Source organism: Tribolium castaneum, chromosome 1 (genome assembly GCF_031307605.1).
Source record: "Tribolium castaneum strain GA2 chromosome 1, icTriCast1.1, whole genome shotgun sequence".
Lineage (NCBI taxonomy): Eukaryota > Metazoa > Arthropoda > Insecta > Coleoptera > Tenebrionidae > Tribolium > Tribolium castaneum.
In genome coordinates, this window is record NC_087394.1 from 37,066,670 (window position 1) to 37,084,341 (window position 17,672).

The 17,672-nt window shown below is 34.2% G+C and overlaps 2 protein-coding genes and 1 long non-coding RNA gene across 8 annotated transcripts in view; 1 reads left to right on the forward strand and 2 right to left on the reverse strand.

Annotated features, from left to right (window-relative positions):
* LOC107397453 (uncharacterized) overlaps positions 1-17,672 on the reverse strand; it is an 88,236-nt gene that overhangs the window by 55,866 nt on the left and 14,698 nt on the right. The window lies entirely within an intron of this gene.
* Positions 3,649-15,800, forward strand: Atat (alpha-tubulin acetylase). 6 transcript variants are annotated; one of them, XM_008192323.3, is made up of 11 exons: positions 3,652-4,029; positions 6,543-6,692; positions 8,560-8,731; positions 12,795-12,979; positions 13,031-13,139; positions 13,199-13,248; positions 13,298-13,345; positions 13,400-14,527; positions 14,576-14,644; positions 14,692-14,802; positions 14,943-15,141. In XM_008192323.3, exons 1-10 carry the CDS (start codon positions 3,926-3,928, stop codon positions 14,735-14,737), a joined length of 2,061 nt encoding a protein of 686 aa, XP_008190545.1. In that variant the 5' UTR covers positions 3,652-3,925; the 3' UTR covers positions 14,738-14,802; positions 14,943-15,141. The 6 variants fall into 6 exon arrangements, with proteins under 6 accessions (XP_015832980.1, XP_008190545.1, XP_015832978.1 ...); XM_015977492.2 differs by having other exon boundaries at positions 15,000-15,120; XM_064358023.1 differs by having other exon boundaries at positions 4,025-4,163.
* On the reverse strand, positions 15,628-16,704 carry LOC660814 (uncharacterized protein). The gene is made up of 3 exons (XM_967017.4): positions 16,554-16,704; positions 16,367-16,501; positions 15,628-16,318 (listed from the first exon to the last, which is right to left on the reverse strand). Exons 1-3 carry the CDS (start codon positions 16,560-16,562, stop codon positions 15,818-15,820), a joined length of 645 nt encoding a protein of 214 aa, XP_972110.1. The 5' UTR covers positions 16,563-16,704; the 3' UTR covers positions 15,628-15,817.

The following is a 17,672-nucleotide window of genomic DNA, read 5'->3' on the forward strand; positions in this document are numbered from 1 at the left end:
ACGGTAACGGCCCTTATGTTTTTTTTTAAATCTATTAGGAATTTTTAATAATTATTAATTCGTTAATATAAATTAAAGAATTTTAAAATTATAAGTACTTGAAGAAAAAATGTACTTTAAGGAACTATAACTTTAAGAAAGTAAGTACAATGTGTTCAAAAATGATTGTTCATCAAGTCGCCTATGGAAATCAAATTCAATCTTCCGCTTCATCTAAATGACTATTATAGTTTCTGAATATTGTCATTTCTGTCAAATCTTTGAATTAGCTTTTTACTCATTATTTTGCATCTTTCGGCAAAGTTGTGTCAAGTGTAAAATTTGTCTTCATTTATGTTTTATATTTCCGCAATTTTTGTTGTGTATGTTTTCGTCTTTGGACTTCAAGCGTTTTTCCATTACTTTGACAGCATTCACAATTTAAATTAAGCGGCACATTACGTTCAAATTTCATATGTGACTTGATGAACAACCATTTTTGAACACATTGTATTTACGGTATGCAAAAAAGTTATGTCAGTCATTGAATAAATTTATTAGGCTATAGAATAAATAAAAAATAAAAAGTAACAAAAATAAAAATAAAAATTAGAAACTTAACAAGGGAAAACTTAAAAAAGACGAAAAAAACAACTATGTATTTCTCACATTAACATAGTTTTTGTTTTCTACGAATTATATTGCTTTGATAAAATGTTAGTTTTTAGACTCTCAGTGGATTTCTATAATTCTAAATAAATAAATTTCAAATTCAATTTTATTGTGGCTATAACTTTACCAAGTTTTTTTGATGGTCAATATTTATAGTAATACCTGTTCGAATAAGACAAATACAAAGCTCATTCAAAAAATTAAAAATAAATTCCAAAGTTCAGAGAATTTAGAGCGGCTTTAAGAAAAAAATGTGGATTTTATTTGAGAAAACTGCACTTGTGGCGCTAAGTAATTCAGTGTATGTCGTGTGAACAATTCTTGTGGTTGCAGTATTCGGTCTATAAATCGTGTTCGGTCGTCGTTACGTGTGAATCTATCAGCACAAAGGTTTTCTTTGGGTTTTTTCGCCGGTATAGAAAGCGGTTGTCGAGTGATATAGCGCGCTAGTAACATCAATATTCAGGAGGACGGCCGGTACAGAGCATCAAATTTATGTGGCCATGTTTATAGACTCGTGGGACAAGTGTGGCCATTCCTTTCTTTAATTCCGGACCGGCTTTATGTCTCGCTAGGACGTGCCGGAGATAAACAACAAACTGCTCCGGAAACTGCTCTGCTCTCTGCTACACAGACATCGTCTTATTCTTCTCTAGCTACCAACGTTTCCGCTTCCGCTGCAAATTGTACAGAATGTAAAACTCTTTGTACACTCTTTTTCCAGAGTAAGCCGTTCCGCCGCCTCCGGAATATTGATCATAGACGAGGGAACTCTTCCCATAACAGCCAACTCTAAATATTTCGACAGAATTTCGATTAATTCTTCGTTTAATATCGTCTCCCAGTGCGTCCTTGCAAAAATATTTCATAGGATGTGTCCGACTATATTTATGTAATATTGTAGAGTGGAGTCGTAAAATATAATAACAATAATTTGAAGTGGTATCGTTAAATTAACGGCGGGTATAAAGGCTCCCTTGTTTATGGCGAGGCCCGGAAATATTGCAGAGAACGGCTGGCTGACTGACCACTTCGTCCGGCCCGAAATTGCCCGGAACGCGTGCAATTTCATGCCGATATATTAAACATTTATGAGGACATGTGGTGGAAAGAAAACAAGATAAAATATAAACACGGAAAATTTCTTTACATACACAACATGATGCAGACTCCAGGCATGAGAAAGACCACGAATTAGCTCATTGATCCGACGATAAATTTAAAATAACACCAAATAAAATAAAGTCAAAACTTTGCCGAAAGATGCAAAATAATGAGTAAAAAGCTAATTCAATGATTTGACAGAAACTACAATAGTCATTTGGATGAAGCGGAACATTGAATTTGAATTCCATAGTCGACTTGATGAATAAACTTTATTGAACACATTGTAGTAGAAGTCTAACTGACTAAAAAACTGCCAAATTTAATCAAAACAGTTTATTGTTTCACTTGATTTTTTTTTATTTATTCTATGCCGTGAAGAAATAACATTTTTGGTGAATGCGCCGGGCTAAACAAAGTTTAAAATATTAAATAAAATGTATATTTCATTGTTAGCTTAAAGTATATTATTGTCATTGCATTTTTTCTATATTGCCATTTATTTGTATAAAACATTTTGTATACATAAATTATTATTTTATTAATTTTTTGTAATGTAATACATAATCTACGTATTTTTAATGTGCGTAATGTAAATAAAAAAATTATTTGTAAAATGTTATCTTACGTTATCTTCAAAAATTAAAATACCAAAAGAATGACAACCTGCCCTAAAATCCAATGTCCAAAAACATACACGTTTTGGTTCAAATATTTTGCAACTTCAGTAAAAATAAATAAAGACAAACAAGAGTCGCAAAAAAACTAGTAAACATTATAAAACGGAAAATATAATAACAAGATGAAGGAAGATTTATAGTATTTCTACGCATTTACTTAAAATACATCCGTCGCGACATCTAGTTCCAAGTAGCGCAAGCAAAGTGAAGCAGACACTCTCTAGCTCATTTTAACTTTCTCCTTTACCCACTTTTGTATTACATAATACACTCAAAGATGACACAATAGCACAATCGTCAACATTTATAAATAACAGATAACTTATCAGTTTCACCAAGTTTATTCATAAAATTTAAATTCAAAAAATCTAAAAAAAACACCAAGAATGAATTATAATCGTATAAATGCCACAACTTTTACTCCTTCACTGTAAAAAAGCATAACTGTATAAACATAAGTACAGTTAAACCAAAAGGCGTGACAAGATAAGCAAAACCCATCTCTTGTTTAATCAAAGTCACTTCCAATTCTTTTAATTTGTGATTATTTTCCCAGGAATTGGATTGCCCATCAGGTGCCTAGAATCTTTTGCGCACATGCGTTCAAACCCAACCAATGACAACGATCGATATGATTAAAAGCAGTGGCGTAACAAGCAACCTCTAGCCAAAAAAATCATAAAAAAATAAAAAACCATTATCTAATATTTAAATTGACAAAAATTAAGTTATTTTTTATTGAATCCTCCTTTCTACAATAATATTGTTACTTATTTGCCAAGACAATAAAGTTGGTGCTTTTATTACAATTATGAAAACAGTGCTCACTTTGTAGACTTTAGCCACGATTTTAACGTATGTGTACCAAAAAGTACCACTTTACAGCCAATTTTAAGTTCAAACTACTTCCAGAAAGTATCACCATATTGACTCTTTTAAAGAAAAAATAATATATCTTGCACTTAAAAAACAACTTAAATTGGAAAAACTTAAAAAATACACAAATAAAAAATTGTTAAAAGTAATATTAAATAACAAATTTGCTTATCACCTATCGAAACTACTTGCTATATTTTTCTGATTTTAGATAAACCACTACTTATCAGTGTTTTATTACACTTTCACGTGGTGTATTGTTCAAAAATCGTCAAGTTTTTGGGAATTTCCCCATTTCCGTCCCCACACAGCCCGCCCATGTGTTCACAGCCCACTTCACTTCCTTTCCAAGCCGAGCAGATCAGCGAGCAGAAAGCGCTCCGTCGTCGACACACCATACAGTTCGTAGGCGGCCAAGTCAAAAAAATCATTTTTCTGTCAAACAGTGCGCGATTATTTCTTTCCGAAATTTTCTCCGAAAAGAGAACAAATCAACCTTTTGTTATGTGCAAACAATTAAACATTTAAACAATTAATAGCGCTTCTAACGACCTTGAAAGTTCTCTCACGCGAAGTGCCACCACAGATCAGTGATTAGAAAAGACGACGAAAAAATGGAATTCAAATTTGCGGTAAACGACGTTTTCAAACAACCAATTGTCAAAATCGGCAATAATTTACTGCCTCCGGGATTCACCGGAGACCGCAGAGCCTTCTGGTAAGTGCATGACATCACAATTTTTAATTAATTGAAATTATTATGGAAATGTATCGATACCATGGTATGATGGGAGGAGAATTTCTCAAGTATGGTGTCAGGGTTAACAAGACGTTGTTTGTATGGTAGGGTAGGTTAGTGTCGTGTTGCATTTTAATTGCTTTGCCTCAATTTGAATAAATTTTTCAGCTTTAAAATCACAAAAAATTGTAATTTAATTTAACTAAACGCACTGACAATAAATCTAGGAATAATCTGATAATTCCAACAGTAATGCAAATTGCACCTCTTATCGTAACTCTGCATGAATAATGATATTCCGGTTAGGAAGTTAAAATTGTATCCTTGTTTCGCTTATTTATTTTTTCCAAGAAAAATCGTTTCAATTATGTGGGCACTCAAGTTAATAATTTGAAACGAGTTTTAAACACAAAAAATTTGATTAGAGTTTTCCGTGATCGGCAAATATTTGCAATTTTAATTTCGCCCAAGTGTACCAACCCGTCAAATTAGCTCTTTCAACGTGCAATAAACGTGAAATATTGTTACAATTTTCTTGTGTGCTGACTGACGATAACCGTTATGAAATTAATTACCGTGTACGAATTATTTGAAGCTTACCTAATCTATTATTTTAAGGATCACGGAATATTACTATCATCGTATGAGTCAGCGCTCGCCTTTTGACGCATTATTAATTGTTCTAAACAATTATTTTTGTATTATTTTTTTTTTAATTCATGACACTAAACAAGTGTTAATTGATTTAAGATTACTTATTATTCATGGCTCATTTTTATTTTAATAGAATCGCCTCTGAAATTTGTTGAGGTTTAGTAATTTCAGTCACGAACTGTGTGTTAAAAATTGCTGTTAAAGTGTCAAAACACCAAAGTGGTGTCATTATCTTTTGATAACCTTTTTCACGGAATAAATCATTTTTTTTCGGTTGTCTACAAATTATTCAACCTTGAGCAAACAAATAATAAAACCAGTTTTGTAAATTTTTGAATCATCGGGATGTTATCATCTACTTTTCAAAGTTTTTTTAATACATTTCAAGAATGTTGCTGAAATTTAAAATAAATGGCATTTTAATTTAAAATAATGTCGTCTTAATAATGGTGGATCCACGCAAAAGCTGGTATAGTCGATGAACTATTTATATTACGTTGTACCTGGTGATACCTGATTTTATTTTTATCATTTAGTTTGGAGTTCCTAACCAAACAACTTTTAGACAAGAAAAAATCTAGTAGACCAGGACGGATCCCCCTAAACATGGTATTTTTTGAGTGATAGTCTAAAAAATATCAAATACCTTTCCTTATACTGAAAATACATTACGTATTACCACTTAATACCGAGCGATTTTCTAAAATTTTCATCTAGTTATCCATAACAGTAACTTTAGTTAACACGGAAATAAGGTTCCAACGTAAATTTTCTATGTTCTTCGGCAAACATTTGGACATATTGACAGATAAAGTGGTGCTGAAGTTATTTACCCAATACGTTTCACTGCTCGCGTAACTGTCATGGATAACTAGATCAAAGTTTTAAAAAATCGGTTGGTAAAATATTATAGGAAGATGATTATTATTGAAAAGTAAAACAAGTTGCTTAGAAGTTCTCTTTACGTCCAGAATTTTTTATTACTTAAACAACTGTTTGTAAATTAATATTGCTTGTTGTATGTTTCATGTTGTACTTTTTTTTCAATTATTAAAAAAATGTTGTTTTTGTCAATGAAAACTAATTATTCCAAAAATACTAGTGAAGACAAAATGATAAACAACTATGTTTATCTAAAAAATGCACAGAATGTATAGAGTGTTTTCTTAAAAAATATATATAAATTAGTATTGTAACATTTTTTTGGGCTTAAATTTTGTGCAAATTTATTTAAATATTTTTAAAATACCAACAGTAAAAGTTTTATTCAATAACTTCACCATTCTAAAAATTTTTGGAAGCCCCCCCCCAAGACTTGATTACTTGATCCGCCCCTGACTGTAGGTTTGATTTCAGGAAAAAATAAATAAAGTTCCGCTTGAGATTGCTGCGATTATTTTATGAGAAGGTCAAAGAATAATTTTTATTACATTTACTGCGACTAATCAGTGGCAACATGCAAAAAAATCATGAAACTTTAAATTTAAAATCGTCAGACTTGAACAAATAATTCAATAATAACTGGAACAATAAATTTAGAAAGTTCACTTAACCACAATCAGTGATATTTAATTGCTGGTATAATAAATCATAATTGTACATTAGAATTTAATCAGACGTGTATGAAGGAAATATGCTAGTCTTTTTGTATGTTGGTTCGTTCTAGATTAAGTGTAATTTGGGTTAAACAGCTCATCTTCCCACAACCTCGATATATTGACCCATTTATTAGATTAAAAATGTTGAAGGGTTTGACCCAAAACAGTTTTTGCTTATTTACTTTATTAATAGCAATCGATCGCTCTAAAATGAATGAAAGAAAATTGATGATTTTTCAGGGACGTTGTTGGGAAAGTTTCAGAAGTGGTGAATGCTATGGGAGAAGCTTCAGCTGCAGCTCAAGGACTCACAAAACCGATAACGACAGCTGAAAGACTGCGAAATTCTGAACATTCGGTCTATCTGCTCATCGATCAGAATGCCGGAAAGTGAGTAATTTGATCGCGGAAAAAAATAAATAAATTAGAGGATTCTCTTGAAAGTGCCTCGGGCTCTCAACGGTGTGGACTTTGAACACACTTTCGAATACGTAATGTCTATAATCAAAATAGTTGTTGATTTCGTAACTAAAAAATCACACCTTGTCGTGTTGGTATCGTTGACCAGACGCGACGTTGAAAAAAGCTGCAAATTTCATTGAATAAATCTGAGTTGGGGGTTTGAATATTCAAGTGCACAAAGCACATTAAGGATAGGAAAAAAAGTCGTTTGCGAAGTCGATGAACGTTGATAAGTTGGTAACACGCGAAACCACCCCTGGTGGTCTTAATTAATGCAAATTCTCGTTTATTGCGTATTTAGAATTTTTTGTTTGAAGATCTTCGTGTTGTGGAAGATCAAAAGGTTCTATTTAAGTAAATGCCCCGACTGAATTGAGTGTTTGTGTTTGTTTGACATGTGTATAATTAAATGTTTCGTTTCTAATTTGTATTTTTTGAAGAGTCTCTAAGTCGTTACCGTTAAGCGTTCGAAGAACAAGCCGTCCATATGGTTATACGATGGGTTTTTTGTGTTACTTGCAAGCAACGAACGGAACATGCAACAATGCATTACGTTTTCTAGTACGAAATCACTGTAATGAAAAAAATAACTGTGCATGTTATGTGGAACGTAATAAAATTTATTGTTTTTCGTTTGACTTCAAAGCACTATTTTCCAATCAATGCAGCTATAGGTTTATATACCTATGACAAAAGCTATTTTTAATCTTCATCGATTTATTCAAAATGGAAGTACAGTAGGTAATTCAAAAAGTTGGAGCAAATAAAACTTTTCGAGATACGATCAGGGGAGAAAATTGTTTCACTTTTTGTTTGAATTCGAGATTAGTTTCATTTCAACTTTTGTAAAGTTTAATTTTCAGCTCATTGCAATAAATAAAATCTCGACCAACACGCAATGAGAGTAAGTGTAACGTATTTTCACGTTTTTATTTCATTAAAAAACGGTTTTTTGAATTATTTATTTCTTTGAAAGAAAACAATTCACACTCGTCATTCTAATCACATCAAAACACATAATTCCACAAAATATACTGAGTTACGTTATTTATGTTACGTTTTTAGTGTCACCCCGTATATTTTCGAAAAGATTATTTAAATTGAATGTCAGTCAATCGATAAATTATGTCCTCTCAATAAAACCCATTATCACGAAACTGGTTCAAGGTCTCACTTCATACGCACATTTTTTTTAATTAACGAGTACCTACAATAATTAGGATTGCAGCATTTATGAGATCGATAAGAAAAACAATTCTAATATCAACAGGTTTGAAGCCGAACTTGATACATTATTAATAAAAGCGTTAATATTTGTTTCACAAAGGTCGACAAATTGGGTATTTTTTTAACTAAAACACTAAGGAATAGTTTAATATAACATCAAAAAGTTTTATTACAAAAATATTTATTCCCCTTGTTTGGCTAAATTTGGGTTATTGCCCTTAAGAAAATTCTTGTCTGACTAAATAGACAGAATATTGATTTTCATTCCACAGTCTCTCTGTACGCACCACTCCTATACACATTGTCGTCGACGAAATAATAAAATTGCAAATAAACTATGCGAGAATTTCGTGAGTGTGTCCAAATTTGTTTAATACCTCAAACAGAAGCCCATTAAGTCTTACTCATCTAATGTTGTCTAATCTAATCAAAATCTCAAATAGAAAACGACTATTCATTTGAAATTCCCTACACTTTGCAGTATAATAAACGTGACTCATACATAAATGCAGATCAACTCACATTTTTCTACAAATTGCTTTATTTAAAAAAAATGTATTTTTTCTAGTGGCCGTGGTGCAGTAACCGGCATGTTGAAAACAGGCATGAAAGGTCTTTACGTGTTTGATAGAAACGGCCAACATTATCAAGTATCTCCACCGTGCGTGTTGGACTTTTACGTCCACGAATCTCGCCAACGCACCGGTCTGGGAAAACGATTATTCGAACACATGCTTCAGGTAAGATAAGTATGCGAATGGTAGGTGTATGTATATGCTGTTTAAATTTATAAAATTAAACGAACTTACCCAAGTGAAGTTCAATTTTAATTATATGAAGCGCCTCGTCCGAATAGATCACTATGTAGTATACCCATTTCCGTTAGATGGTAGCACACACTTCAAAGCAAATAAATTTGCGCGCCCTGTCACCTGATACTCCCTCTCGCGGCGCTTTGTCATTATTTCAAAGCTGTCGGTGATGTTGCAACACTGAATAGATCACGGGAAAAATTGGGTCTGTATAGATCGGGAGGGAGTGATCTATTCGGACGAGGCGCTTCATATAATTAAAATTGAACTTCACTTGGGTAAGTTCGTTTAATTTTATAATTATATTTCGCGCCTCGTCCTCTAGATCACTATGTAGATGTTTAAAGCTGTTGCAACAAGCACATCTCGTTTTCTCAATAATTTTCTATATTGTTACAAGAAATTACAAGATTGGTAAAGGTAGCATTACAACAAAAAGAACAATCCTTAAGTATAAAATGTAAAGGAATATTCATAGGGTTCACGTGAGAACTGCATTGGCGAAAATCTCTTTATGAATGAGAGGCTTATTATAAAATGTCGCAAAAACTCTCGAGGTTGCTGACCACCCGGCTGTTTTCCTAATTAAATCGAGGCTTATCCCTTTTCGCGCAGCAGCTGAAGTGGCTGCGTGTCTGGTGCTGTGCGCCGTGTATATTGAGGTATCCACTCCACTTTCTGCTAGCACCATTTTAATCCATCGACTCAGAGACTGCGTTGATGCTGGATGAAATGGCTTCCGGTGGGTCAAAAACAGTCGAGTCTCACCAGACGACCGGAGCAGCTCGGTTCTTTCGAGATAACATGAAAGAGTACTAACGACACAGAGCAGCGGTTTTTTCTTAAATTTCGGGAGTCTTAGCAGTGGTTGAAATTTGTGGGGACCAGATGTTTTAATGACATCAGGAATTCTAATTTCTACTCCCTCCGCAGAGAAAAGGATATTATTAATTCTGATAGCAGCCAATGTTTGTACTCGGTGGGCAGTGACAAGCGCCATAAGAGTAGCCAATTTCCGTGTTATGAGCTCCAAACTCAACTCTTGGTTGGCCCCCAAGCGTTCGAAATAATCTAAGACCACTGCGGGGTCCCACGTTACGTCATATTTGGGTTTCGAGGGTTTTATTCTGTAGACCCCTCTCAGAAAACGCTTTATACGATGATCCTTCCCCACTTCGGGTGATAACAGCAAGGCCAGTGCAGAGCGGCACGTGTTTAGCGTATTGTACGAAGCTCCTTGATGAAAACGACAGGATAGGAACGTTAAAATGTTTTGAACCGTGAAGTCCAAGCAGTTGTGACCATTCCTTTGGCAGAACTCCCACCATAACTTTAGCTCGCAGGTGTATTGTTTCAGAGAGCCTTTGGCGAGGGAAGACAGGGTTATCTTCGTAGCTTCGCGAGGGACGCCTTGTTTCCTTAAACCTTTTTCGACAAGAGTCCTGCCACCAGGGAAAGCTTCTGATGCAGAGGGTGAGGTACTCTGTGTGAAGTAAGGAGTAAGTTAGTATCGGGTTCAAAGAAAATTGGCTCTTTTCTGAGAAGTGATGTAAAAATTGGAAACCAAGGCTGTGTTGGCCAGTATGGCACCACTAGAATGCCTCGTGCTCGGTCAGAAACAATTTTTTGTAGACAATGAGCTACCAAGGAGAAGGGGGGAAAAGCATAAAGTTTTAAGTCTGTCCAGGGGACCGTAAAGGCATCCACTACTTCTGCCTCTGGGTCTCGGAACCAGGAAAAGAATCTTCTACACTTAGTATTATTGCGAGACGCGAATAAATCGACTTCGGGAATTTGGAAAAATGTGCAAATCTTTCTGAAGGCGTATGGTGCCAATTCAAATTCTGTTTCCGGAGATAACCGCCGAGACTCCCAATCGGCTTCGGTGTTATGAGAGGATTTGATATAGGATGCAAATATCCACAATTTTCGTTCTTCACACCACTGCCAAATTTCTTTGGCCAACGCATGAAGATGTGGGTGTTTAACACCCCCCATTCTGTTAATATAGGCGACTGCTGTAGTATTGTCAATCCGCAGAAGAACGCAACACCCCGATAGGTTTTTAGCAAAACATTTGAGACCAAAGCTTGCTGCCAACAGCTCCAGAAAATTAATATGTTTTGATCTTTCTTTTTCATTCCAATGACCATGTGTGGACTCCCCTCCACAAAAGATCCCCCAGCCTGAGAGCGAGGCGTCACTAAAAATTTCTAGTACAAATTTTGGGGGCAAAAGAGACTTGCGGGAAGAAATATGGACCTCCCACCAGTTAAGATCCTCCCTAACATATTGCGGAATGAACATAATTTGACTGTAATTGCCGTGAGTGTTCTTCAACGCTAAATATTTAGCTCGTTCTAATGACTTTGTATACAACTGACCATAGCTAATAGCCGGACATGCAGCTACTAACGTACCAATCATTTTTGCGAACTCCCTAACTGAGCATTGCGACTGTCTTTTAACCTTCTTTGCAAGCTTAGTGATACATTGTTGTTTGTCTAGCGGAAGTCTCACCGTCATATTGGAACTGTCGTAGATGAAACCGAGATAACGAACTGTCTGATTGGGAGTCAATTGACTCTTTTCATAGTTAATAAGAAAACCCAGTCCTTCCAACATTTTGCAGGTCATTGATATGTTGTGTAAGCTTTGCAAATATGAGTTATCCATTAGCAAGAAATCGTCGAGGTATAAGACCGACAGAAGATTGTGAGATCTTAAATACGCTACTAGGGGTTTCATTAATTTGGTGAAGACATACGGTGCTGACAAAGCGCCGCGAGAGGGAGTATCAGGTGACAGGGCGCGCAAATTTATTTGCTTTGAAGTGTGTGCTACCATCTAACGGAAATGGGTATACTACATAGTGATCTAGAGGACGAGGCGCGAAATATAATTGTATCGGTGTATTATTGACCCTAAGCGAACTAATCATTCCATTGACATTGGTCTACGAAGATGCGAAGGCGGCGAAAATGGATTGTGGGTTGAGGTTTTTTCCAAATCGAGTAGTTTACCTTAACTCTAAGTGAACATTTCTCGAAATAAAATGATTCATCAGATAGGTGCATTATTTAGATCGAAATGCAAAATCGATGAGAACACTGAAGCACTCATTTTTATTTAATATGTTTCCATTTTATGGCGTTATTTTTTTTGAGAAAAGAATCAAATGTTATTTGATCTAAAAGGTGAAAATCAGTTACAAGTTTTTAGAGTAGAAAAAGAGAATTTTATAAAGTGGCGTGTTTTCTATTTATTTGTGAACCGGAAATTAAATTTTAGGCGAAACTACAAGTACAAAACGCGAATTTGTAATTCAATTAAATCGAAAATGAATTATTGTTATAACGAGACGTGAGTGTGCATAAAAATCGCTCTGTTATTACATTGAGTTATTTGTATTCGTTCTCACGTTTATTATTAATTAGATTACTTCTAATTAGCACTAATTTCATGTTTATTATGTTACATCAGTGACATTCAGAATCATTGTCTAAGTTTAGAAACAAAATAATTTATTTAAAATATAATCACTACGCAATCAATAATGAAACACACGATTCTATAAAAAAATCTATCCTAACTTTAAATAGAATTAACAGAACGAACGACAATGTTGCTAATATCAATAACAAATATCTAAAAGTCGATAGTGTGATACGAATCTCATGCAAACGACCTAATAAAGAACCGCAAAATCGGAAATACTTCAACTATCATGCAACCGTAACCGGATCGACATCACTACCAAGCTTTTTTCGGGCATCGAACATGAAATATGATTACAAAAGACACCATGTCAAGGTTACTTTTGTTTTCGGTAAAATTTCGACCGTGATGATAAGGGAAGATTGCGTGCACACATTTCAGGAATATTCAAACTGCATAATATCTTGTCTCTCGTGACCCACAAACGTTCTTCCCACACTAACATATGAGAAGATATAACAACAAAGGTGAAATTTGTGTTTTATTATTACAGACGGAAAGTATCGAACCGGTGAAAATGGCCATCGACCGACCAAGTGAAAAATTTCTTGGTTTTCTCAACAAACACTACTCGTTGAATAATCCCGTCAAACAGATGAATAATTATGTGGTTTTTGATGGATTTTTTCCAGGCGCTCAAGACAAAAACGGTACCGTGGAGTCACACAGTAGTCACAGGTGAATTTTCATTTAGTTTGTAATTAAATTGTAACGAACTAACAATTTTAGTAACACTCCCGTTGGGAAAAAACAATCAGCTAACGGCTTACAAACATCAACTTATGCATCACCTTTGGGGCGGTATGGGGCCCCTAGGCCACCCTGCAGTATGGGGCAGGTACATAACAAAATTAACTCCGTAATTTTCCTCACTCATTTAATTAATTATTAATTTAGATAATACACAACCAGACTTCAACCATAGCAAAAACACCAGAACCGACAGGGTAAGTTTAAGTCGAGTTTTTTTTGTGTCTATTGCATGCAAAATGTTAGGGTTAGATCAGCTCCCGAAACTAATTACCAAAGTGTAACAACAAACAGGTAAGTAGAACAATAGACAAGACGAATTTTTTTCCTTATTATCCCCTTCCCCAGTCCGAATATATCACAAAGTACCCCCAATATGTATTATCAAAAGTATGACGGCTTGGCTCCAAATGCCGAACAAATGCAATACTACCAGCAGCAGCAACAAAGTAATAATGTTTGGCAGCAAAATTGTGTACAAAATGTACCACAAAACCAACAAATTCCATCACAAAATGTACAACAAAATTATCAAATTCCACCTCAAAATGTACAAGAGACATCACAAAATGTACAACAAGGTTATCAAATGACGTTACAGAATGTACAAGACACAGCACAAAGTGTACAACAAATCTATCAAACTCCACCACAAAATATACAAGAAAATTATCAAATTCCATCACAAAATGTACAAGAAACATCACAAAATGTACAACAAGGTTATCAAATGCCATCACATTATGTACAAGCCCCGTCACAAAATTATCAAATCCCATCACAAAATGTACAAGCCACTTCACAAAATGTACAACAAAGTTATAATATGCCATCATATAATGTACAAGCCCCGTCACAATCTGTACAAGCCACATCACAAAGTGTACAACAAACTTATTACATGCCATCACAAAATGTACAAGATTATCAAATTCCATCACAAAATGTACAAGACAGCCAATATGTTGTTCATGCTCAACAAAATGTGACACAACCACAATTATTGCAGCCTATGCCACAACCTATGTCACAAATAATTCAACAGCCAATGTCACAACCTGTTTTACATCAAGCATCACAACCAATAATCCAGGCCACATCACAACCTGTAATTCAATCTGTCCCACAAGAAACAACAAAAGTTAGCTCTGTACCACACATGTCACAACCTACTTTGTTGCCACCTCAATACTCGCAAAGCCAACTTGCTCAAAACCAAAATATGGAACAAACCCAACCAAATGTACAAAATGTTCACCAAATTCGACCACAAGCGAATATTTACACTTTGCCTTCGTCAGAATATCAAATGCAATACACAGGTCAACAAAATAATGATACATCACAACCACCACAACAAAATGTTAGTAAAACACAAATGAAACCAATCGAAAATGAAGCACAAAATCAACAAGTCGATAATTTAAACGGAAATGAAACGACTGATCAATCGGCGATGGTTAATGGTGGAAAAGGGTAAACACTGACACAATTTGTTATTTTTATTCTGATGTTTGGTGTTAGCGATATGGCAAATCCTGTTAGTGACGAAAGTGGTTTACGCTATGGATATCCACCACAAGTGAACGAACCGTAAGGAAAAAACAGAAAAACCAAAAAAATTATTAATTTTTTGTTAGAATGAGACAAGCCTCAATGAAGATGATTAGTGTTAAGGGTCGTTAATTAATCCCAAATTCCCTGTCCTTGAATTCCCAGCGCCAAAATTTAAAGTCTCACGTTTGACAAAGGTAAGAAAATTAATTGTCACTCACTCCCTCATTTTAAATTTTTTATAGTTTCGCTTTTTACTTATAATTTATTGTTTGTTTGTGTTTTATTCTTTTTGCAATTTTTTATTGATTTTGTTTGTTTTCTTTCTCTCCCGCAGGGCACAAATAGCCTCACAGTAAAATAAGTTTCTAGAAAAATGTATGCAATATTCCAGTGAAACCCAAGTAATGGACGAAAAAGTCAATTCTTCGCCAAAATTAGAACGTCCCCGATCTCTTTCGATACAGCCAAGTGACGAACCGACCGAAGATAATAATCAAAACGAAAATGATGTAGAAAGTGAGGTACTTGAAGAAGTGGAAATTATCGAAAATTTAACGATCGAAAACGGCGCCGATGTTGTTGATACGAAAAACGAAAAAATTGCAACACCGGAAGCCAAAACGCCTGGGAAGAGAACACCGAGTCATTTAACGGAGCAGGGATTTTTCGATTTGAAATTTTATCATAATAAATTGTGGTAATTTTGCTTTTTTAATTAACGTCGTGTACCTTGCTTTTTATATAATCTGTACTTAAAACATTATTGTATATATTTTATTTATTTATTTCAATTCGTAGCACACGATTAGGTGTTGTTATGGGCATGTTTTTAATTTATTTTTAGATTGTTAGTTACCCCAACACATTCCATTTTTTTGTATGAAGAAAAGAATAGTTTTTGCACTTGTTGGGTAACATGTCTCAAGCTAATAGCTTTAAAATGTAGCTAAATTACGCACTCGAAAGGCAGCTAAGTGGTACCTGGAGCAGAAAGGTGCAGGAAAAGTAAAACAAAAACACTAGACTTAAGTTTTTTATGTACAACCAAAGATTTTACAACTCGTATCGTTTATTTACAGCCTCGCTTACCGAAATATATTTATTGAAAACTTTTTGATTCCCTGAAATTCGGGCCTTATTTCTACAATGTAATTCCGTGTAAAAAAGTCTTAATAAAATGATAAATAGCAAATTCGTTTTTAATTATTATCACACATGATAGTCACCCCCGTCTATTTTATCGTCTGATAAAAAGGACATTAAATAACTAGCGGCGTCTTTATCAAGCCAGATTAAACAAACAGTCCATGAGACAACCAATCCGAAAACTATCCCACCAATGACATCTAAAATATAGTGTCGATTCATCAAAATTCTGCTCAGACAGATAGCTGTGACCCAAGCTAGTAAAGGTGGTATGCAAAAAATGGGCAAAGGCCACAAATTGATGAAAAAATAGGCAACAAAAACGGCACGACTCGCATGACCGGACGGGAAACTAAACACATCAGGGCCTATCTGACCCAAGGCGTCGTCAGTATTAGCCATAGGCCGCCGTCTCCGGAAATAGGCTTTAGCCACAGCTATGAGGATTATATCAATTAAAAGACCCATCAACATGTTGACTTGTAACTGGACTAGAGACGGATTATTAAATAACCAAGTAAATGCAATCCAGAATGCAAACCAAGGGATTCCATGACACGTTATCTGGAATTAAACGATACTTAAGCACCTTTTTGAGTGACTTTTACGTACTTCCAAAGCCTTGTAATGGATACGAAGTGACCTCAAGGGCAAAAATTGATTAGCCCACAAGACAAAGCGTTTGGTTATTTCGGCATCAAGACTTAGGAGTTTTTTCATAGCTGGGGGCACTTGCCGTTTACTAGACTATAAAAATATTGTTACGTGTGATGATTTTGTTGATTTAGTGCAATTTTACCTCAGACATGCTGCTTATTACTAAAAAAAGTAAATAAGAGAGTGTGGATCTTCTTATCTATTTTTAAGTGACTAATAATAAACACGAAATTTCATTGCGGCGAGAATGACAATCAGCTGATTCAAATGTCGGAAAGATCCAACGTAACGAAAAGAAAAAAACTAAATTCAAATTTCAAAATTTTGATTTGATTGACGATTTTTTTACAAAACCCCACAAAAAATTATTTATTAATAGATAATCATGCAACAAATCTTAAAATCTTTATTTTTCTGTTTTAATTAACGTTTTTTATGTAACTTTAATAACTTTAAACAAAAATTATTTCTCTAGATAATTTATTAACAATTCATAATTTGAAAGTCAAATCCAAAGTTTCTAAAATCTGCGTCTTACCAAAATTAGATTTATTATAAATTCTGAGAAAGAAATCTTTGTTCGTTTCAAAAGTAGAGTTTTCCGTTTTAAAAAGTTATTGGTCTTTAAAATATTTAGTTAAATTTTTATTATTTGCTAGCAATAAATTTAAATTATAAAAGCTCCACTATTTTCTAAAAAAAATTGTTTGAAGTGACAGAATTACGAAAATCGATGAGCTTCAGATGTGAGGTCCTTGGCTTATATATTTCCGCAAAACGTCTTTTATTTTATATCTACGTATATTTCTTTCCGAACTAAGCTCGTAATATTGAATTCCAAAAAAAAAAATTGTTAGTTTCGAAAAAAGCAATTTTTTCCAATAATAAAAATTAAATCGTGAAACGTGAACCAAATATTTTCGAATGTTTGACCCAAAATTTAATTTTGGTCAATGAAAAAAATATTCACACAATAGAAGAAATGACGGGTTTTGGAAATTATTTTCAAACTTGATATTAAACCGAATGACTAATAAATAATTAAACATGCCAGGTAGAGTGACCTACATAGATTCATGGCACTTTTTCAAATAAACTCTATTTTCACTCATGTGAGTAAATAAAACACAGACCTTTTAATCATAGTTATTTTTACAAAACATGGGAAAAATGTGTCAAATGAAAAAGAAAACGAAACGGTTCAAACACCAACAAGATTCTTTTAGCCGTTCCACTTGTAAAAAAATCAATAATTGAGCAA

What these genes read in the sequence shown, in the direction of transcription:
- Atat (XM_008192323.3), top strand. Translation starts at nt 3,926, where the DNA reads ATGGAATTCAAATTTGCGGTAAACGACGTTTTCAAACAACCAATTGTC. An exon ending in ATCGATCAGAATGCCGGAAA is followed by an intron (nt 6,693 to 8,559) that starts GTGAGTAATTTG and finishes TATTTTTTCTAG; the next exon opens with TGGCCGTGGTGCAGTAACCG. An exon ending in CACCCTGCAGTATGGGGCAG is followed by an intron (nt 13,140 to 13,198) that starts GTACATAACAAA and finishes TTATTAATTTAG; the next exon opens with ATAATACACAACCAGACTTC.
- LOC660814 (XM_967017.4), bottom strand. An exon ending in TCCATTACAAGGCTTTGGAA is followed by an intron (nt 16,319 to 16,366) that starts GTACGTAAAAGT and finishes GTTTAATTCCAG; the next exon opens with ATAACGTGTCATGGAATCCC.